The sequence below is a fragment of the Scyliorhinus torazame genome, chromosome 4, assembly GCF_047496885.1.
Source record: "Scyliorhinus torazame isolate Kashiwa2021f chromosome 4, sScyTor2.1, whole genome shotgun sequence".
Taxonomy (NCBI): Eukaryota; Metazoa; Chordata; class Chondrichthyes; order Carcharhiniformes; family Scyliorhinidae; genus Scyliorhinus; species Scyliorhinus torazame.
Window position 1 is genome coordinate 289,863,892 of NC_092710.1, and position 23,694 is coordinate 289,887,585.

Genomic DNA, 23,694 nt, shown 5'->3' on the forward strand with positions numbered 1-23,694 from the left:
ACTGAATCCTGGTTCAACAGTTCAAATTTGAAATTTTCATTCTCATAGCTTGCCTTCTGTCACCTCCTTCAGCACAGCAACATTTCTCTAAACACTGTTGTTCTAACACTGCCCCTTCCCCACCCCATTCACCCCATCATTGCCAGCTGTGACTAATTAGTAGCACTTTTGCTCCTGAGTTAGAGGAGTTTGGGTTCATGCCTCACTCCAGAGACATGACCACAAAGTTTAGGAAATACTCCAGTGCTGTGGGAATGCTGCACTAAAAGATGAGATGTTAAGCCATCACCTACCCTCTCAGGTGGGCACATGGCACTTTTTCCAAAGAGGAAACATGGAATTATTTCTGGTGCTCTGGTTAACATTTATATCTCATTAAATAACTGCTAAAGCAGATTATCTGGTTATAAAACTGTGGTTTAGTGGGACCCTGTTAGGAGCAAATTGACTACTGGGTTTCTACTGGAAACATTTCAAAACTACTAGTGCCTGAAGTTCTTGCAGACATCATGAGGTCATAAAGGGTGCTTTATAAATGCAAATCTTACTGTCAATCCCGCTTTCAGCCATTTATACTCCCTGTCCCTAAAACCTCTCGACTTCTCCTCAAAACCTATCTCTTCAACCAATCATTTGTTCCCTTCCAATACCTCTCCCTTTGGCTTAACATCTATATTTTTTGATTACATCGTGGGTCATTTTAAAAAAAGCTACAAGTGCTATATAAAAGTCACATGTTGTTATTTCCCCCCAAAGATGTTCCAGGTACTATATTTCTTTCCAGTCACCAATTAAATGGATAAACATATTAAAACTTATTTTTTTAAAAACAAGAAGCTACACTAAACCTGTGGATTACATGTTAGAATATTTTTCACAAGCTTTTGCTGAAAAGGCCTAGCTCACTCTCCAGAGTCAGTGACTTTGGTTCTGCTCTATTCCAGAGATAACAGCTTAAACCTCCAATCTTTTCCAGGCTGCACGCATGCGAGACAGTGCTATGTAACTTATTCTGAATTCACCACACAGCCAGAACCTCCCAGCCCTTCTCATCATATGGCATGGTATTTCCAGATTTTCCCTCTTCACCACGTTTGCTTTATTCTTGATAGGATTCTCTTTATGATTTAACAGAAATAGTGCCGTCCCTGCCCTGAGTGCAGTAATCAGTATCGTCTGAATCCCAGATACTGCTTTCTAAACAGGCAGCATCCAGACTCCTGCTGGACCCAAGATCCCCACCTGGCCCCAAATTCAGAAATGGGCGACAAGCGGAATAGTATAGGGGTCAGGAATGGGATATAAATATTATAATGGAGAATGATATATCAATATAATGCTTATTATAGCAGTAAAAGTGATAAAATAATCTCATTTGTATTGCACCTTTCACAATCTCAAGATGTCCCAGCCAAGATATTTACAGCCAACTGAAGAGGAATATTATCTCTGTGGCAGACTAGAAGTAAGCAACGCTGATTGGATTAGAAAAGAAGGAAGCGGAGTTGGGTTTTCTGAAAAAGATTGACTTCAAGGTTGCCAACTGAACTTCTCAAGGTTGAGAAGGGAATTGGTAAAACAATCCATGGAAATTACTCATAATGGTGAATTGCTAACAACATTTATAAAAGGAGAGTTGATGGATGTAGTATATTTGGACTTTAACAAAGCTTTTGATAAAGTCCCCCATAAAAGGTTCATTAGCAAATAAAAACACATGGGATAGGATGCAACATACTGGGTCCAATTCTGCCAAAAAATGTCGAAGTGTGGCCTCCGGCAAGAAACGAGGTGCGATTCCTGCTGGGTAGCTGGGCGTGATCCAGATTGCAATCCGCCCACAAGTAGAAAGTTTTTTGAAGGTTGGGTGAGCTGCGCGTGTATGAGGTGTGCAGGACCTGAAGATGCCAGCAGGTCTGTGGCACCTCAGAGATCGGAAGGGCACCCCGATCTCAGACCAACACTGCCCCCCCCCCCCCCCCCCCCAACTCCCAAGCAATGGGGTCGCTGAATGTCCCTTTCAAGCCCCATCCATGTGCCGCGACACTGTCCTGCCATGACCCCAACCACCCGGGGGTTCAATAGCCTACAAGGCTACAATGCCACTACTCCCTCTCCCCCACATGGCCATCACATCTAGTCTCAGCTTGTGGAGGCCAGTAGTGATTTCATGTTGCAGCAGCTGGTGAGTGAATAGTAGAAGCAGTAGGAGAATATGGCTTAAAAACAGATCCTGCATATTTAAATATGCTAATCTGGTTCACACCCAGCGAGGGCGTGAACCAGATCATGCCAGCTGGAGCGAGCCAGGAGCACCGGAAACGGTTTGGCAAATCCAGTTTCGAGGCTCCCCCGGAATTCTCCTGACATAGCAGGATTTGTGCTGGGCACAATGCGGCTGAAGAATTGCTCCCACCATCATGAATTAAGGATAGGGGAACAGGCAGAAAACAGAGTAGGATTAAATGGGTCTTTTTTGTGTTGGCAGTCTGTAGCTAGTGGGATACTGCAAGGATCAGTACTTGGGTCTCAGCTGCTTAAAATATATCAATGGTTTGGATGTTGGGACTAAAATGTAATATCTCCAAGTTCACAGATATTAGAAAGCTAAGCAGGAATGTGTGTTGTGAGGAAAGTGTAAAGCAGCTACAGGAGAATTTTGGACAGATTCAATGAATGGGCAAGAATGTACCCACGGAATATTACGTGGAAAAATGAGAGGTAATCCACTTTGGTAGAAGGAACAGATGTGTAGGTTATTTCCCAAATGGTAAGAAATTAGAACGTGTAGATGTACATAGCGACCTGGGTGTCCTTGTCCTTAAGTCAATGAAGGCGAGCAGGCAGGTGCAGCAAGCTATTAGGAAGGCTAATGGAATGTTGGCCTTTATTGCAGGAGGATTTGAGTACAGGAGTAGTGTGATATTTCCCTCGGCTGGGGAGTCTAGAACCCAAGAGGGACAAATTTAAAAAAGGGGGGAATGCCACTTAGGACCGAGACGTGGAAAAATATATTTACACAGAGGGTTGCAAATCTTTTAAATTCTCTATCCAGTAGGCTGTGCAAGCTCAGACAGTATGTTTGTTTAAAGCAGAGATTGATAGATTTCGGATTAACAATAGTGCAAAAAGGTTATGGGGATAGTGGGTATAAAAGGCATTGAAGTGTCCGGTCAGCCATGATCGTATTAAATGGCAAACCAGGCTCAATGGGCTGAATGACCTACTCCTGTTCCTAAGAATTCAACGAACAAGAAGCACTCACTAAAATAAGGAAAGAGAAGTCAGGAATACATTTTATTCAATTATTTTGGATTGGATTGGATTTGTTTATTGTCACGTGTACCGAGGTACAGTGAAAAGTATTTTTCTGCGAGCAGCTCAACAGATCATTAAGTACATGAGAAGAAAAGGGAATAAAAGAAAATACATAATAGGGCAACACAACATATACAATGTAACTACATAAGCACTGGCATCGGATGAAGCATACAGGGTGTAGTGTTAATGAAATCAGTCCACAAGAGGGTCATTTAGGAGTCTGGTGAAGTGGGGAAGAAGCTGTTTTTGAGTCTGTTCGTGCGTGTTCTCCGACTTCTGTATCTCCTGCCCGATGGAAGAAGTTGGAAGAGTGAGTAAGCCGGGTGGGAGGGATCTTTGATTATACTGCCCGCTTTCCCCAGGCAGCGGGAGGTGTAGATGGAGTCAATGGATGGGAGGCAGGTTCGTGTGTTGGACTGGGCGGTGTTCACGACTCTCTGAAGTTTCTTGCGGTCCTGGGCCGAGCAGTTGCCATACCAGGCTGTGATGCAGCCCGATAGGATGCTTTCTATGGTGCATCTGTAAAAGTTGGTAAGGGTCAATGTGGACATGCCGAATTTCCTTAGTTTCCTGAGGAAGTATAGGCACTGTTGTGCTTTCTTGGTGGTAGCGTCGACGTGGGTGGACCAGGACAGATTTTTGGAGATGTGCACCCCTAGGAATTTGAAACTGCTAACCATCGCCACCTCGGCCCCGTTGATGCTGACAGGGGTGTGTACAGTACTTTGCTTCCTGAAGTCAATTACCAGCTCTTTAGTTTTGCTGGCATTGAGGGAGAGATTGTTGTCGCCACACCACTCCACTAGGCTCTCAGTTACAATCCAAGTTGACATTATAGCTAGAAGGGAAGATCCTAGAATGGAACCATGGCTCAAAAGACCGCAACATTTACTTTTTCTAATCAAACGTGGAGGAACAGACTCACAGGACTGATAATTAGCTTTAACAGGAAAAAAAAATTATTCAACATGAAAAATTTGGATATAATACCCCTTTATTCCGCCCTTAGTTTAACAATTACACACAGGTATTCCTGTGCATGCACTCCGCTCTGAACCCAAGTTAGTATCTGTGGATTTATCCTCAGAGTCCCTCTAGATGATTGTCACATGAGAGTTTCCAAACTCCACTCCCCAAGAACACACTTTCAAATCTTCTAGGTATGCTTTCCCTTCGCGGTTTGCATTCCTAATCCAGACCAGCTTTTCCAAATGACACTTTTAAACAAAGCTTCTGCGCCACTTTTAACAGGAATTTGAGTTCAGGATTTTACACCAAATCCTTTAGGATTTCTTTGTCTTGACTGCTGTCTAAACTGCTCACAATTGCTTTAACTCTTGATTCCCAGACTGTATTAAAATGACATCAATTATTTCACCTGCTTCTGATGTCTGCTGTCCCGCTTTAAAATCTAGTTACTAAAATTGTCTTTTTTTAAAATCTCAGAACACTTTGTTTACTCCTCCTTGAATTCTTCTGAACCATACCATGGTCTTTGTTCACTTAATGTCAGACTTTTTGAACACTTCTCATCATGGTTCTAGTTTTTAACCAGCTGCTCTTCAGATCTCTGCACTTGTTTTCTTAACCATTACTGACTGCATGGTATGGCTTTTCTCGACGCAAAGCTGAGATATACATGTTCCCTCTCTAGCCTTCTAAACATTTTGGCAGATCTGTGAGAGCTGCCCCTCTCTCACTACCTATCTTCAACTGCAGTCAAATTAGCTACACTAAAACTTTTTTAAAAATTTAGAGTACCCATTTATTTTTTCCAATTAAGGGGCAATTTAGTGTGGCCAATTCACCTAACCTGCACAACTTTGAGTTGTGGGGGCGAAACCCACGCAGACACGGGGAGAATGTGCAAACTCCACACGGACAGTGACCCAGGGCCAGGATTCGAACCCGGGTCCTCAGCACCGCAGTCCCAGTGCTACCCACTGGGGCACGTGCCACTCCAGCTACATTATAACTTAAAGCTTCTCTACCGTACAAGGTCCCAGGTGTTAAGCAGCCACTGCTGGTTTAATTATTTTGCACACCATAGCCCTCTCTAAGCATAATAGAAACAGTTGGAACTTAACCAACCCTCATCCATGCAATCTAACTCTAGGTTTTACTCATCCAGGCACAGAAAAATTAAAGCCACTTAAAACTGTGCTTTATTTCTAATGTTTACCGATTCAAGTATAAATCCTTTATTTTCATAACACAATTGATTGTGGAGGACTTCCGGTTGCGGCGATGCGGAGCTAAGCCGCACGATTCGGCAGCTTCCGCGATCACGGACTTTCGGGCTCTCTAGAAGAGCCCCAATGGGAATTTTGTGAAGACGTTCCGTGTGGGAAGGGGAGAGTGAGGTCCCCGTCACGGTTTATGGATCGGACGAGAAGTGAAACGGCCAAAAAAGCGGCGTTGGAGCAGCGGGAGAAGCGAGGGAAGAAAAACAAGATGGTGGCCGGAGATAAAGTGGAAGGTGGGTTGGAGCTGCATGAGTTCATTAAGCGCTGTTTTGAGGAGCTGCGGAAAGAGATGCTGGCGCCTATGCTGTCGGCGATTGAAGGATTAGGGATGACCCAGAAGGCCCACAAGGTAAAGATCCAGGAGGCGCAGAAAAAAGTTAATGAGAACGAGGATGAGATCTTGGGCCTGGCGGTGAGGGGGGAGGCGCACGAGGCGCTGCACAAGAGGTGGGCGGGAAGATTCGAAGACCTGGAGAACAGGTCGAGGAGAAAGAATCTTCGGATCCTTGGTCTCCCTGAAGGAGTGGAGGGGGCCGATGCCGGGGCATATGCGAGCACGATGCTCGGGTCGATGATGGGCGCGGAGGCCCCTTCGAGGCCTTTGGAGCTGGATGGGGCACACCGGGTGCTGGCGAGGAGGCCCAAGGATAATGAGCCGCCAAGGGCGATTGTGGTGAGGTTTCACCGTTTCACGGACAGAGAGAGGGTCTTAAAATGGGCCAAGAAAGAGCGGAGCAGCAGCTGGGAGAATGCGGAGATCCGAATATACCCGGACTGGAGCACGGAGGTAGCAAAGAGGAGAGCGGGTTTCAACCGGGCCAAGGCGGTGCTGCACCGGAAAGGAGTGAGATTCGGAATGCTGCAGCCAGCGCGATTGTGGGTCACATTCAAGGATCAACATCACTATTTTGAAATACCTGAGGAGGCTTGGACCTTTATTCAAACTGAAAAGTTGGACTCAAACTGAGGGTTTGTGAGGGTGGGGGGTGGGGGGGGATGTTCGATGTTTGTTGTACACAGGGTGTTAATCACGCGCAGGAAATGTTCCACGGGCTGGAGGATGGATGGGGATGGGGAAAGGGACCGGGTGAGAAGACCGTACGAGACGGCGGGCGCTGGTGCTGGAGGGAGAGGAGGCTCGGGGAGGGGGGAAATGAGACAAGGCCGCGACAGGAGCTGCGCCAGAGGGGGCGGGCAGGCTTAGGAAAGCGCGGGCTTTTCCCCGCGCTAGGGAAGGACCGGGGGGGGGGGGGGGGGGGAGAATGGAGGAGCGCACACTGATTGGGAGATTCCCACAGGGTGGGGGTCAATGGGATGGCGGGGGAAGCCGGGGTCAGCAGGAGTCAGCTGACTTACGGGAGTGCTATGGGGGGAGCAAAAGAGCTAGACGCGGGGGAGGGGGGGAGAAATAGGGTTGCTGCTGCACTGGCCGAAGGGGAATGGGACACAGAAGAGGTGGTCGGGGCGGGGGTCTCCCGTCTGGGGGACTGGCGGGTGAGGACGGCGCGGGCACGGGACTGGCCTAGAAAAGGAGATGGCTAGTCGGCAGGGGGTGTGTGTGTGTGTGTGGGGGAGGCCCCCCAATCAGGCTGATAACGTGGAATGTGAGGGGCCTGAATGGGCCGGTAAAGAGGGCCCAAGTATTTGCGCACTTAAAGGGATTGAAGGCAGACGTGGTCATGCTCCAGGAGACACATTTGAAGGTGGCGGATCAGGTCAGGTTAAGAAAGGGATGGGTAGGACAGGTATTCCATTCGGGGCTGGATGCGAAGAACAGAGGGGTGGCAATATTGGTGGGGAAGCGGGTGTCGTTTGAGGCCAAGAATATTGTAGTGGACAACGGAGGTCGATACGTGATGGTGAGCGGTAAGTTGCAAGGGACATGGGTGGTATTGGTAAATGTATACGCCCCGAACTGGGATGATGCCGGATTCACGAAGCGCATGTTGGGGCGCATTCCGGACCTGGAGGTAGGAAGCTTGATAATGGGTGGGGATTTTAACACGGTGTTGGACCCAGCACTGGGCCGCTCCAGATCTAGGACCGGAAAGAGGCCGGCTGCGGCCAAGGTGCTTAGGGGGTTTATGGATCAGATGGGGGGAGTGGACTGTGGAGGTTTGCCAGGCCGCAGGCCAGGGAATTTTCTTTTTTCTCCCACGTGCACAAAGCCTACTCCCGGATAGATATTTGTGTTCTGGGCAGGGCGCTGATCCCGAAAGTGGAGGGAACGGAGTATTCGGACATAGCCATTTCAGATCACGCCCCGCACTGGGTGGAACTGGAGTTGTGGCGGTTGGATGTGGGACTGCTGGCAGATGAGGCGGCGTGTGGGAGGGTGAGGGGGTATATCGAAAGGTACTTGGAGGTCAACGACAACGGGGAGGTGCGGGTGGGGGTGGTATGGGAGGCGCTGAAGGCGGTGATCAGGGGAGAGCTAATCTCCATCAGGGCTCATAGGGAGAAGATAGAGGGCATGGAAAGGGAGAGGTTAGTGGAGGAGATTTTAAGAGTGGACAGGAGATATGCAGAGGCCCCTGAAGAGGGACTACTTAGGGAAAGGCGACGTCTCCAGACGGAGTTTGACCTGTTGACCACAGGGAAGGCAGAGGCACAGTGGACGAAAGCGCAGGGGGCGACGTAAGAGTATGGGGAGAAGGCGAGTCGGATGTTGGCACACCAGCTCCGTAAGAGGATGGCAGCGAGGGAAATAGATGGAGTCAAGGATGGAAGGGGAGCTACGGTGCGGAGTGTGACGAAAGTAAATGAGGCATTCAAGGCCTTCTATGAGGAGCTGTACAGATCCCAGCCCCCAGCGGGGGGAAGAGGGGACGCGACGATTCTTGGTTCCTGAGGTCCCCGAGGGTGGAGGAGCAGGAGGTGGCTGGTTTGGGGGAGCTGATCAAAAGTCTGGGGAGTATGCAGGCAAGGAAGGCTCCGGGACCGGACGGGTTCCCGGTTGAGTTCTAAAGGAAGTACTTAGACCTGTTGGCCCCGTTGCTAGTGAGGACATTTAATGAGGCAAGGGAGGGGACCCTGCCCCCGACAATGTCGGAGGCGACGATTTCTTTGATCCTGAAGCGGGACAAGGACCCACTGCAATGTGGGTCGTACAGGCCGATCTTGCTCCCCAACGTGGATGCTAAGTTGCTGGCAAAAGTGGTGGCTACGAGGATCGAGGACTGTGTCCCGGGAGTGATTCACGAGGACCAGACGGGATTTGTAAAGGGTAGGCAGCTAAACACCAATGTGCGGTGGCTCTTAAACGTGATGATGCCATCGGTGGAGGGAGAGGCGGAGATAGTGGCGGCTATGGACGCGGAGAAGGCCTTTGACCGAGTAGAGTGGGAGTACCTCTGGGAAGTGCTGCGTAGGTTTGGGTTCGGGGGAGGGTTTATTAGTTGGGTTAAGCTCCTATACAGAGCCCCGGTGGCGAGTGTGGTTACGGATCGGCGGAGGTCGGAGTATTTTCGGCTGTATCGTGGGACGAGGCAGGGGTGCCCCTTGTCCCCCCTGTTGTTTGCATTAGCAATTGAACCCTTGGCCATGTCATTAAGGGAGTCTAGGAAATGGAGGGGGGTGGTCCGAGGGGAGAGGAGCATCGAGTGTCGCTTTATGCAGACGACCTGTTGCTGTATGTGGCGGATCCAGTGGAGGGGCTGGTGGTCATGCAGACTCTAAGGGAGTTTGGGGAGCCTCAGAGCGAGCTCTTTGTAATACAGTCAGGAGACCAGGAAAGGGGGATAGACGATCTACCGCTGAGGAGGGCGGAAAGGAGCTTTCGGTACCTGGGGATCCAAATAGCTAGGAGTTGGGGGGCCCTACATAAACTTAATCTGACGAGGCTGGTGGAGCAGATGGAGGAGGACTTCAAACGATGGGACATGTTGCCGCTCTCGCTAGCGGGTAGAGTGCAGTCGGTCAAAACGGTGGTCCTCCCGAGGTTTTTTTTTGTGTTCCAGTGCCTTCCAATTGTAATCACCAAGGCCGTTTTTTAAGAGGGTAGGCAGGAGTATTATGGGTTTTGTGTGGGCGAATAAGACCCCGAGGGTAAGGAGGGGGTTTCTGGAGCACAGTAGGGACCGAGGAGGGTTGGCACAGCCGAATCTGGGTGGCTACTACTGGGCAGCAAATGTGGCGATGATCCGTAAGTGGGTGATGGAGGGAGAGGGGGCGGCATGGAAGAGGTTGGAGATGGCGTCCTGCAAGGAAACGAGCCTGGGGGCGCTGGTGACGGCACCACTGCCGCTCTCGCCGACAAGGTACACCACGAGTCCGGTGGTGGCGGCAACGCTAAAGATCTGGGGCCAGTGGAGACGGCACAGGGGTGCAATGGGAGCCTCGGTGTGGTCCCCGATCAGGGGTAACCATCGGTTTGTCCCAGGGAGGGTGGATGGGGGGTTTCAGAGCTGGCTTCGAGCAGGGATTAGAAGAATGGGGGACCTGTTCATTGATGGGACGTTTGCGAGCCTAGGGGCACTGGAGGAGAAGTTTGGGCTACCCCCGGGAAATGCTTTCAGATACATGCAGGTGAGGGCGTTTGTGAGGCGACAGGTGAGGGAATTCCCGTTGCTCCTGGCACGGGAGATTCAAGACAGGGTGATCTTGGGTGTATGGGTCGGAGAGGGCAAGGTGTCGGCAATATACCAGGAGATGAAAGAAGAGGGGGAGGCGTTGGTAGAGGAGCTGAAGGGTAAATGGGAGGAGGAGCTGGGGGAGGAGATTGAGGAGGGGCTATGGGCTGATGCGCTAAGTAGGGTTAATTCCTCTTCTTCGTGTGCCAGGCTTAGCCTGATACAATTTAAGGTGGTTCATAGAGCGCACATGACGGGGGCGAGGCTGAGTAAGTTCTTTGGGGTAGAGGACCAATGTGGGAGGTGCTCAGAAAGTCCGGCAAACCATGTCCATATGTTTTGGTCATGCCCGGCACTGGAGGGGATCTGGAGGGGAGTGGCGGGAACAATATCTAAGGTGGTGAAAGTCCGGGTCAAGCCAAGCTGGGGGCTAGCACTATTTGGAGTAGTGGACGCGCCGGGAGTGCAAGAGACGAAAGAGGCCGGCATTCTGGCCTTTGCGTCCCTAGTAGCCCGGCGAAGGATCTTGCTAATGTGGAAGGAGGCGAAGCCCCCTAGCGTGGAGGCCTGGATAAATGATATGGCAGGGTTTATCAAGTTGGAGAGGATAAAGTTTGCCTTGAGGGTCTGCGCAGGGGTTCTACAGGCGGTGGCAGCCGTTCCTAGACTATCTCGCGGAGTGTTAGATGAAGGTCGGTCAGCAGCAGCAGCAACCCAGGGGGATGTCTTGGGTGGGGGGAAAGGGGGGGTCTGTCTGGGGGGTATTTGAGCAAGAAAATACATGAAGGATCTGGAAAACTGACATGTACGGGAGGAATCCAATGTACAAAGCTCTGTAACATATTGTTTTACCATGTTCATGTCTTGCTATGTGCGCTTTCTTTCTTTTTGTTACGGGGGGGGGGGGGGGGGGGGGGGGTTGTTTGTAAGGGTGAAAAATTGTGTTAAAACTCTTAATAAATATATATCTTTTAAAAAAACAATTGATTGTGGAATAAGATACTGGACTTTGGACATTGAAACAGATTCAAGGTTTATGGAAAGGTGAAAATGGAAGGGATTGACAAGTAGAAGGGAGATTTGGAAAAATTACTGGTTTATCACGCTTAATGGCTATTTCTTACTTCTAAGACAGTGCTTCTAAGCTGCTACTTAACTTCACCGATCAAATAAAGCTCAACTGTCTGAATGATTGCATCAGGATCTGGAAGGCTAGTGGTCTTAAGCAACTCAAACATCTTTTTATTCATTTTGAAAAAAAACCAATACCAATTTACAGAGCTAGTTAATATTGGCCAGGGAATATTATGAACTATTTGGTAAGAAAACACCACATGCCTGCTAATACTTGCTACATTTGAGGATGTCAAGCCCTTTAATTGAACTGTTCAATGATCTCATGGTGCTGGGAAACAGGAAAATGCAGAGCAATTAGAACATTTAAGTAGACCACAAAAATTGATTTTCCATTCCAGCACTGCACAAGAAATGGAAATATAATAACACATCAGAAATGCTACAGGATCACGGGAATCCCTTATATCTAGAATTACATTAAGGAGGAAAACTGGCATCTATATTGCACCATTCGCAATTTCAAGGGGCGCGATTCTCCACTCACGCGCCGGTTGGGAGAATCACATGGGTCGCCAAATATTCCCGCGACGCGGTCCGACGCCCTCCCGCGATTCTCCCAAGCGGCGAGAATGGCCCCGTCGAGTTCCACGGGCGCAGGCCGGAGAATCGCCCGAGACACCTAAAATGGCGATTCTCCGGCACCCCCGCTATTCTCAGGCCCGGATGGGCCGAGCGGCCAGCCCAAAACGGCGGGTCCCCCCCCGGCGCCGTCCACACCTGGTCGCTGCCGGCGGGAACAGCGCGGGAACGCTGGGGGGGGGGGGGTGATCCTGCACCCGGGGGGGGGGGGGGGGGGGCCTCAAATGGGGTGTGGCCCGCGATCGGTGCCTACCGATTGTTGGGCCGTCCTCTCTGGAGGACCTCCTTTCTTCCGCAGCCCCGCAAGATCCGTCGGACATCTTCTTGCGGGGCGGACTCGGAGAGGACGGCAACCACGCATGCGCGGGTGACGCCAGTTATGCGGCGCCGACTGCGTCATGTATGCGGCGCCGCCATGACGCGCCGCCAAGGCCTGGTGCGCGTAAATGACGCGGTGCCGCTCCTAGCCCATTATCGGGCCCTGAATAGGTCGGGATAGGGGTGTTTCGCGCAGTCGTGAACCTCGACGGCATTCACGACGGCGCAAACACTCTGCCTCCATTTCGGAGAATCCCGCCCATGATGTCTCAGCCAAGATACTTGCAGCCAATTACTTTCAATTACTTGTAGTGCTTGTCATAATGAAGGAAAGCCACGAATATCCAAAGACACTATTGGAAAATAGTCAGATGGTGTAGAAAGCTGAATGCTTACACAAATAAATTAAAAATGAAGTATAACTGCCCAACTTCATGTTTATATATAAATAAATTCAATCCAATTATTTAAGATTTGAAACTAATAGTGGAGCAGCAGCAATTCTCGTTAATTCAATGATTTCCTATTGATTCTATTCTGAGGAAGGGCGGTTCCTTAACTGCGTACCGTCTGAAGACATGTAGAATCCCTGTCAGCAACTTCTGGCTTTCATGTTATTCTGCACATGTGTCATCTCCAGATGTTGCTATCATTTTCAGAGAAGTAATTCTAGTAAACACTGGCAGTTTCCATTGCAAAAAAAGATAGAACATAACAGCGCAGTCTCTTGCTGTCATTAGTGAAGAGCTCCTCACACTGGATTTGACAAACTACCATTTTTTGTGAACTGCATAATGCTCTGGTTTTTGAAGAAAGTGCTTTCATACAATTCTGCATAAGTTATATAATTAAACAAAATAAGCTTTGAAAAGAAACCTTTCCACATATGAAAAACATCAACTAGTATCAATAGAGTATAATGGAGAATGCAATAGTAATCACCAATGCCAACTACTATATTAAAAAAATTGTTTACAAATGTTTGTAGGAATATGTAATGGTAACAAATACAGATGGCATAATCAATATGAATAAACAAATCACAAATTCACAAGGAAAGCAGTCAATTAACAAGCAATCCAAGCACAGTGCCGTCAGAAATTACTTCACTGATACTTTTGCAGACCTCTCTCTAAGTAACCAAGGACAATAAATGCAGTTGCAATATTCAAAAGCCACAAATCTGGGAACTATAAGGCTATTAGATTAAAATCCACTGAGGCAAAATGCTTATGAGCATTTTAAGAGATGTCATAAATAAAAATTTGAGTTTCGATATCTCAGAATGGTTTTCGAAGTAAAAGTATTGTCTTATAAATCTATTGAAATTCTTTGAGACGGTAACTACAGTGAAGGTAATCTTTTCGAAAAGGTAATCTCATAGCCTGCGTGGATCCTTAAAAGCTGTTTATTCAGATTCAGAAGATTAAGGATCATGGACAAAGTGATACATTGTTTAGATAGATTCAGAATTGCTGAGCAAAAGACGATAAATCGGAATATGAAGGGACTTCCACTGGGAGACAATGTAGAAAACCGGATTACTGCCAAATGCAAGGCACGTTAACATTATTCAAAATCAGTCCAATAATTCCTAGTATGTATTCCTTACACTGCACATGTTGCCTACATAATTAAGGATTAAGTTGGTTGCACAATTAAAAATAAAATTTAAATATCAGTTCAATATGCAAGAGAAAACAAATGTTTGAAACCAACAGTTTGTACACCATACCTAGACATAGGTTGACTGACTTACCTTTATGCCAGCTCTCTCCATATTCTCCTCCTCCTCTGATATTAGCAACAGCTAAAACACCACCCAGATGCTTCACAAAAATAAGCCTTGAAACACTGCAAAGATTGAAAAGAACGTCTTAAATTCTATGATCATTTGCTACATTGTTTTCAGAACTGACGATTGCACAAACAAAAGTTATTCAACAACATTTTAGTTTCTTTCCAGATATTGCCATCTTGATAAATATATTGAAAAAGAAAACTAGTAAAAAGGGTATGACTCAATTCATTACTGCCCCTGTGCAAAATAAAGTTACGCATGGAATATTAGCAGATTCTCTGATAGTGGTGTAGGTGAAACCGGTTGCAACACTATGCATTGTTACGGACAAGGGAAGAGATGGTAGGATGGTCCCCTCGTTTTTCCACCTCTCGAGTGACTGAAGATAGGTGTGTTTTATTCTTGAGTACTGTAACTCTCAAGCAGAATATTACAGGTTTCTCAGAGTTTTTAAAAGGATAAATGCTCATTATTCAACATCCAAAATGGATTCACAGCAACAGCGCTCTCCCCCCCCCCCCCGCCCCATTAAAAGGTAATTACAAAAGAGGAGGAATACACTTAAGTGCATCTTTGGACTTGTCACACTTGGGAGATGAGGTTTTGAAGCGTTGCAGGCCTGTGATTGACTTTTGGTCAACTGAAGAAATATAGATTGGAGATTTATGAAGATCAATTCAAGGTGGCTTACTGCTTGCAGTAGCAGGTTCCTTAAGTCTCACTCCAGTCGAAGTGCAGTCAAACCCCTGCTAGGTAGATGCCGGTCTGAAACGAATACCGGCTAGGTAGATGCCGGTCTGAATTCTCTGCCTCCTGATGGATTCTAGACTGGGTCCTGTTCCCTTGCTGGTCTGAACTCTCAAAAATGTGTCTTAGTAAATGTTCTTTTGGTTTCTGTCATGTGACAATTGTGTCTGTTTTCCATTGTCCTCACAAGTGGTCTCCAACTGTTTGACCATGGAACATCACTGTGTGTCAAAGTTTCACACATCTACATTATCCTTGTGATAGAATGGAATTCTTCTTGCATCCATTCTTTGGAATTCCACTTCAAAGTCAACGGGCGGGATTCTCCACTCCCGCGCCGAAGTGCCCATGCCGTCGAGGTTCACAACGGCGAGAAACGGCCCCGATCCCGACCGATTCAGGCCCCGACAATGGGCTAGGATCGGGGCCGCGTCATCTACACGCGCCAGGCCTTGTCGCCGTGTAAAGGCGGCACCGCATAGATGACGCGGCTGGCGCCGCATAACTGGCGTCACCCGCGCATGCGTGGTTGCCGTCCTCTGAGTCCGCCCCGCAAGAAGATGGCGGACGGATCTTGCGGGGCCGCGGAAGGAAGGAGGACCTCCTTCAGAGAGGACGGCCCGACGATCGGTGGGCACCGATCGTGGGCCAGACCCCATTTGACATACCCTCCGGTGCAGGATCCCCCCCCCCCTCCCCGCAGGCCGCCCCCCCCAGCGTTCCCGTACTGTTCCCGACGGCAGTGACCAGGTGTGGACGGCGCCGGGGGAAACCGCCGTTTTGGCCTGGCCGCTCGGCCCATCCGGGCCTGAGAATAGCGGGGAGTGCCGGAGAATCGCCATTTTGGGTGTCTCCGGCGGTTCTCCGGCCTGCGGAACTCGACGGGGCCGTACCCGATGCTTGGGAGAATCGCGGGAGGGCGTCGGACCGGCGTCCCGGGAAATTTTGGCGGCCCAGGCGATTCTCCCAACCGGCGCAGGAGTGGAGAATATCGCCCAACAAGTCTCCAGGTCCATTGTGAACGGGGTTCTGGAACTATTTGGATAATGGTAACCATTAATCCACAGGAACAATTTATTCTATTTTAATGGGCGGCACGGTGGAACAGTGGTTAGCACTACTGCCTCACAGCTCCAGGGACCGGGGTTCAATTCCAGCCTTGGGTGACTGTCTGTGTGGAGCTTGCACTTTCTCCCAGTGTCTGCATGGGTTTCCTCCGGGTGCTCCAGTTTCCTCCCACAGTCCAAAGATGTGCAGGTTAGGTGGATTGGCCATGCTAAATTTCCCCAAAACATTAGGTGAGAATACCGGGATGGGGTGGAGGCGTGGGCTTAAGTAGGGTGCTCTTTCCAAGGGCCTGTGCAGACTCAATGGGTTGAATGGCCTCCTTCTGCTCTGATTCTATGATTCTAACGCTTTCTCAATTAAATGTCCCGAAAGGTCATTTACATTTTATGTTTTGTCCAGACACGCAGGTTAGCTTGTGTGGTTCTATATATGTTGACAGAACCTATCAACTTCATTTTGTTTCAAAAGCAGTGTCCATTCTCTATTTTGTTTTAAAAGTATTGCCCATTTTCCACAAACCCGTGCGTCTATCGGGAGTGTAGCATCAAACAGACTGAAGATCCCACATATATTAAGTTATCTGATTTCAGATGGAGGACAATGTTGCAGCAGGAAAATTGAATCAGCATCCAGGACAGGGAATGGAAAACATAAAAAGATCACCCAGCATGACAGTGGATTTTGGGTATGTACATGGATATAGATTCTGCCAGCACTCTATCTACGTTCACACATTATCCGAGCACCTGACATCAAAAGGATCAAGTTGAGGAAAAAAACTGGAGAAACTCAGACACTTCAAGTCTTTAAGATAGCAACTGAAAGAGGACCGTTTAACATTTACAAAATACTAAAAAACAGAAATAAGGTGAATTTGGAGCACTACCCTATCCCAGTTAGACACAAGGTTGGGAGAGAAATGTGTTACAATTGGTGAAAGGATAACTGAAGTTAAGATTCCAGAAAGAATTTCTTCTCACAGAATGATCACCACTTTGAATGATCTTCTGGGCCAGGTACTAAATTAATTCAAGACACAGCTAAATGAAGCAATGAGAGGAAAAGCATGATCCCATCTTCTAAATGGATGAGTTAACAAATGATTGAATGGCCTTGCTCATCTGTATGTATCTTGTGGAGAATAAATAACTATTGAAACGTTGTCAGCCATGTGGAATATCCTAAATTCTGGCCTTTTACGAGAAGAGCGGAGAAAACCTAGGAAAAAAATGATTGAAACAACTTTCTAAACTATAACAGGAATCATGAGCAATCATTACATTTTCTTTTAAGCACAAATATTAAATTTGGATTATGTCAAGAAATAAATTAAAATCAATTCAGCGCACATACAAAAGGAATTTGGTTAATCAAAATGCTTTGGCATTTCACTAGCATCTAGACATTCTGATGATAAGATGATGTGGAAGACCTGCACAAAGGAATAACCATGCAGTCTTTTGGTGATATTCCCCAGAGACAGAATGGGCAGATACAGAATATCACTGATGGAAATGTCACATGAAACCTTTATACATTTCTCAAAGGGTCATAGAATCTTCAAAATGACTCATATTTTTGAAGAGTACAGTCAATGTTTATATTAACTTCATGTACACAGATGTTCAATGAATATATCCCTGAGAAATTTATGTTTCATAAAGGAGATTTCACATTCAATAATTATCTACATTAAATATGCCAGTGCTAAAATGAAATCAAACCTGTTCATCAAATATAATATACAATCCTGACATTTCTTTTGAAAAACATTAGAAGACCAAAGCCAACGACTTAAAAATATAAGTGAAGTCTAAATTATTAGAAATGTTACAAATGTTGTGTTTTATGCCTAACTTTAATTATATTGTCAAAGCCTTCATTTTTCTTTAATTAATTTGTGTCCACACTTTCATCTGAGTCAGAAAATTATTGGTTCAAGCCTCAAATACAGCCATTGAATGAAAAACACTGAAGGGTGTTTTTCGGACACAGCTTTAAACTACTATACTCCCTATACACAGACGACTGTTGGCAAAATTTGGCTTCAACTCATTGACTTTAGGAAGCAAAGTACCATACACACCCCTGTTTGCATCAATGGTGCCGAGGTGGAGATGGTTGACAGCTTCAAGTTCCTAGGCATGCACATCATCAACAATCTGTCCTGGTCGACCCACGTCGGCACTACCACCAAGAAAGAACAACAGCGCCTCTACTTCCTCAGGAAACAAAGGAAATTCAGCATGTTCACATTGACTCTTACCAATTTTTACAGATGCACCATGGAAAGCATCCTATCTGGCTGCATCCTGATCTCTTCACACATCTTCTCTACTGAGTAGTAGTGTACTCTGTATGCTCACCTGTTGCCTGTGCCTATGTATTTATGTATCTCCTATATTTTATTTCATGTATGGAATGATCTGTCTGGATTGTACACAGAACAATACTTTTCACTGTACCTCAGTACACGTGACAATAAAACAAATCCAATCCAATCCAATCCAACTGAGGTACTGTCAGACTATTCAGGGGATATAAAAGGTGCCATATTGCATTTCTATGTCCTGGCCAACATTTATCTCCTAACCAACACAATCAAAACAAATTTACTGGTCATTTCTTTTACTGCTGTTTGTGTAATCTTGTCGTGTGCAAGCTGATTTCTAAGTATGACTAGCATACAACAGTGACTACATATGCTAATGCAATTGTTTTTGTCCTAGGATATCCATCACCAAAGGAGAAGAGGAAAATGGACTTCAGATATATTTATGGGGAGCAGCTGAAAATCGGAAAATGGACTTGGCCACGATTATTGATCCTCCACAAAAAGCTTCCAAGAAGTGTGAAACAACAGTGACAATTAAATTTGGGGGGGGGGGGGGCGGGGGGAAGACTTTAACCCTTAAACCTGGGTTTGGGTTGGGTGGGATTCAAAATGAACACTCCCAAATGTGACCTCAAACCACTTCCAACCTTCCCTTTTCTAGTTTTAAGAGATGGGATTAGTGAGGGGGCAGCGGGGACCCATAGGCAACAAAGCTGTTCTCTAGAAGTGGCTGCTATTTTTAAATATTACATTTAACACAGCTCAAGGGGGATGAGGATTGCTTTGTGGAAGAGGTAGGAGGTATAAATGGGCCAGGAGCAACATGACCCAAGGTTGAATTGAACCCAGGTCCTTGGCGCTGTGAGGCAGCATGCTAAACACTGTGCCATCATGTGTAGCCTTTAATTTTAGCAAAGCTGACCAACAGTTTAAACCTGGCTAGGAGGACACGTGAGGGCTCATTTAATTGCAATTGGAATAATTTTAGTTCAATCCCTGGGCGATACTGCATTGTACAGTTAAAATCAGACTTTGGCTTGGAAGGAAGTAGAGCTTGTACGGTTCTGGCCTTGAATTCTGAACACAAGATAAATATCTGATGGAGCCTGAAAAACGTGCCAGTAGTGCAAACAAAGTTGTGGTAAGAATAATAACATACAGACCAAACAGTCTTAAGAATAATTTGTTATAAAATCAGTAGCCTAAAGCAATGTTTTCCATGATGACAATTGGTGCAGACCATAAACTAGGATATACTGAAGAACACAACTTTGATAAACATGCCCCACCTTCAACAAATCCATCTGGCTGTCACTGATTATCTTATGTGGGCTAGATGCTCAAGAATCTGATTTAGAAGAATGGACTCTCATGATTTATCCAGACCAGATATTAGAATATCAGAATACAATAGGAGCAGGAATAGATCAAACTGTATGTCAAGCCTGCACCATAATTCACGGCTGATCTTGGGTTTCAACTTCACATTCCTGCCCACTACCCATATCCTTTGTTTCCGAGACCCCAAAAATGCACAACCCTTTGAGTGAAACAACTTTGTCTCATCTCAATACTAAATGATTGTTCCCTTATCCTGATATTTTGTTTTAGATTCTCCAACCAGCAGAAACCATCTCTCAGTGTCTACCCTATCAAGTGCCTTCAGCATCAATGAGACTGCCTCTCATTTTTCTATTTCCAGGAGAATGCAACTGCTATATTATTAGACATTGTGATCTGCAGTTACCAGGTTGACTTCTACACTAAAGTGCATCATGAATGCTGAACTTTATAAGATGGTTATGTTTTGAAATGTACATTTTAACTCAAAAGTAGAATTTGAGATAAAACATCTCAGCATAGAGACATGCCTTTGTGATCCATTTGCCAGGTTGGGCGGGGGTGGGCTCAATGATGTGTCAAGTGCAATTTTAACATCTTTCCACAATATTTCTCAAAAAAGACAGCTGCTGTTTGAGGCAAAGAGACAAAGGACTATTGCTGTGGAAACGCAGGGAATAACTGTTAACAAGCGAGCAGGAAGCTTCAGAGTTTGGCTTCTGTTCAAAAGGTAACAGAACAGGAGGGCTCTTGGAAGATTTAAGGAACAAGGAATCATCAACAAAGAACAAAGAAAAGTACAGCACAGGAACAGGCCCTTCGGCCCTCCAAGCCCGTGCCGACCATGCTGCCCGACTAAACTACAATCTTCTACACTTCCTGGGCCCGTATCCCTCTATTCCCATTCTATTCATGTATTTGTCAAGATGCCCCTTAAATGTCACTATCGTCCCTGCTTCCACCACCTCCTCCGGTAGCGAGTTCCAGGCACCCACTACCCTCTGTGTAAAAAACTTACCTCGTACATCTACTCTAAACCTTGCCCCTCTCACCGTAAACCTATGGCCCTAGTAATTGACCCCTCTACCCCGGGGAATAGCCTCTGACTACCCACTCTGTCTATGCCCCTCATAATTTTGTAGACCTCTATCAGATCGCCCCTCAACCTCCTTCGTTCCAGTGAGAACAAACCGAGTTTATTCAACCGCTCCTCATAGCTAATGCCCTCCATACCAGGCAACATTCTGGTAAATCTCTTCTGCACCCTCTCTAAAGCCTCCACATCCTTCCGGTAGTGTGGCGACCAGAATTGAACACTATACTCCAAGTGTGGCTTAACTAAGGTTCTATACAGCTGCAACATGACTTGCCAATTCTTATACTCAATGCCCCGGCAAATGAAGGCAAGCATGCCGTATGCCTTCTTGACTACCTTCTCCACCTGTGTTGCCCCTTTCACTGACCTGTGGACCTGTACTCCTAGATCTCTCTGGCTTTCAATACTCGAGGGTTCTACCATTCACTGTATATTCCCTACCTGCATTAGACCTTCCAAAATGCATTACCTCACATTTGTCCGGATTAAACTCCATCTGCCATCTCTCCACCCAAGTCTCCAAACAATCTAAATCCTGCTGTATCCTCTGACAGTCCTCATCGCTATCCGCAATTCCACCAACCTTTGTGTCGTCTGCAAACTTACTAATCAGACCAGTTACATTTTCCTCCAAATCATTTATATATACTACAAACAGCAAAGGTCCCAGTACTGATCCCAAGTGTGAAGTGCCAATCAGATCTGGAAAAATTTTAACAGGGAGTGCAGCAATGCACAGTGGTTAGCACAGCGCCAGGGTCCCGGGCTCAATTCCAGCCTTGGGTGACTGTCTGTGAGGAGTTTGCACTTTTTCGTTGTTCCTGCGTGGGTTTCCTCCGAGTGCTTCAGTTTCCTCCCACAGTCCAAAGATCTGCAGGTTAGTTGGTTTGACCATGCTAAATTGCTCTTCGTTTCCAGGGATGTGCAGGTTAGGTGGGGTTTTGGGATTGCAGGGATAGGGCGGAAGCCTGGTTAGGCCGACTCTTTCAGATGGTAGGTGCAGACCCGATGGACCAAAGGACCTCCTTCTGCATTGTAGAAGTTCTATGAATCAATAAGATTCTGACCTGGCATAACGGGGAGAAGTGACCTTTGCTGAAGAGCTGGGAGTGACTGTGGGCCAGTTCCTGTAATGCTACATATCTGCCAGAAGTGAGTCAGTGTGTAAGAGGCATAATTCAATTGCGTACGTTAGTAAATGTGGAAGTACCCTTTCTTTTCTTTGATGCAACTTATTAATTAATGTTTGATCAATGTTGATTTAGTTTATTTCAGCAAAACTTTTGAAAAGCAAAATTGCGTGCTTCAGGTCTAAAAGTCACGCGGAAATTCATTTCTCTTTAAAAGGTCTCTGTGGGGATCACAAGTGTTAAGTTGGCTAGTCTCTGGATCCACTAAACGGGCTGGAAAATTGCGATTAGAGTTTCTGCCACTGCCTCTCTGATTTGCACCACATCTTATGGTATATCTGAGTGTCCAGTGGTTTATTCATTTCATAAAATCCCTTTAGTGCAGAATGAGGCCATTCGGCGCATCGAGTCTGCGCCAATCCTCTGAAAGAACACTCTACCTAGGTCCAAGCCTCCGCCCCATCCCCGTAACCCCACCTAACGTTTGGACACTAAGGAGCAATTTTTAGTCTGGTCAATCCACCTAATCTGCACACCTTTGGTCTGTGGGAGGAAACCCATGCAGGGGTAATATGCAAACCCTACACAGATAGTCACCCGAGGTCAGAATCAAACACAGGTCCCTGGTGCTGTGAGACAGCAGTGTTAACCCCTGTGCCACCCTTATTCTAGCACTATTGATGGTTTCAGAATCAATCCCTTTCCACAGCCAGTTCTCAATTTTTCGATATCTTCCTTTACATTTTCACTTCCACCATTGATATATCTCCCATAAAAACATAATTTTAACTGACTAGATCCTACGTTTCATTCCTCTGCAGGACAATTTTCTACATTCTCTTACTGATATTCTACTTTAAAAAATGTTCTTTTATTACCTTCTAGTCTTCTTTATACTAAAACTGTGAAGTACTAGTTTTTTGAGAGTATTTTACAGAGATTGTACATATACAGAGTATTATATAGAAACCTCAGCTTACGAGCTGAAATAAGAGGGTTAAAAAGGAAACACTGTGGTAAACAGAAAATGTTCTCCCCCAATTTCTTCCATACCTTTGGATGTTCGAATATCTATAATCATTTAAAAGTTGATTGCATTCTTATTTACTTCATTAGGGTACTGTACAGCTAAGCTTCAGTGAGGTTTGCCTTTCAGATCACCTCAAATTATAATCAAGGTCGATCTATCCTTTCATATGATTTGTGATTTACACTCAAGCATGACTAACTATACTCATTAAATACTGGACCAGGAACATTATTCACAAATTTAAATGTGAGGAATATCTTTGTGTGTTCTGCGTTTATTACTTTGTATCGCAGTGTATGATAATTTCTTGTATAGTATATTATATTAGTATAGTATAGTATATTAGTCACATGGCTGAGTTATAAAAAGGTGACTACTCTCCAGAGTTTTCCTTTTTACAAGTTAATGGTGACATTGCCTCTCGCAACCAACGATCTGGGAATCAACCTATCAAAAAACTGAAGGACAAATTATAACCTTCCTCTTCACCCCTTTGCAATGGCAATTTATCATGCAGCACATTTTAGCAATTGTGCCTAGTCTCTGTTGCGTTAGATGTAAATTGTAGCATTTCTCATTTCCCACTTAAGAATGTTATTCATGTTCAATTAGGATTCTGAGAAAGGAATTTTAAATATACTAATTAGATAATCAACAAAATTAACCACTTGAGCCTGTTCGTGGAATCAGATAATGATATTCAAAGCAAAGATGAACACCTCTTTCAAAAGGATAGTTTCCACTGTACCTGATCAAAAGAAGGCCCAAGTCTTAATTTTTCTAGGAAAACAGTGAATAACAGTGAATTCTTATCTCGTCTATGAACCACAAACTAATGGCATCTTTAACCTGACTGAAATCATAGGACTTACATTTGTTTCTGCATAATAACGCAAAGGAATAATCACATTTATTTCTAAAATACAAAATTGGAGCATTTAATTTGTGTTATAAGACGGTGGAGAAATTAAGCA

The 23,694-nt window shown here is 46.0% G+C and overlaps 1 protein-coding gene across 3 annotated transcripts in view; it reads right to left on the reverse strand.

Moving 5' to 3' along the window:
* Nucleotides 1-23,694, reverse strand: part of LOC140410990 (prolyl endopeptidase-like) — a 219,069-nt gene that overhangs the window by 18,422 nt on the left and 176,953 nt on the right. For all 3 annotated transcript variants that reach the window (XM_072499879.1, XM_072499880.1, XM_072499881.1), the window contains one exon: nt 13,932-14,026. In XM_072499879.1, the coding sequence (XP_072355980.1) occupies nt 13,932-14,026 (95 nt within the window). The remainder of the gene's footprint in view (nt 1-13,931; nt 14,027-23,694) is intronic.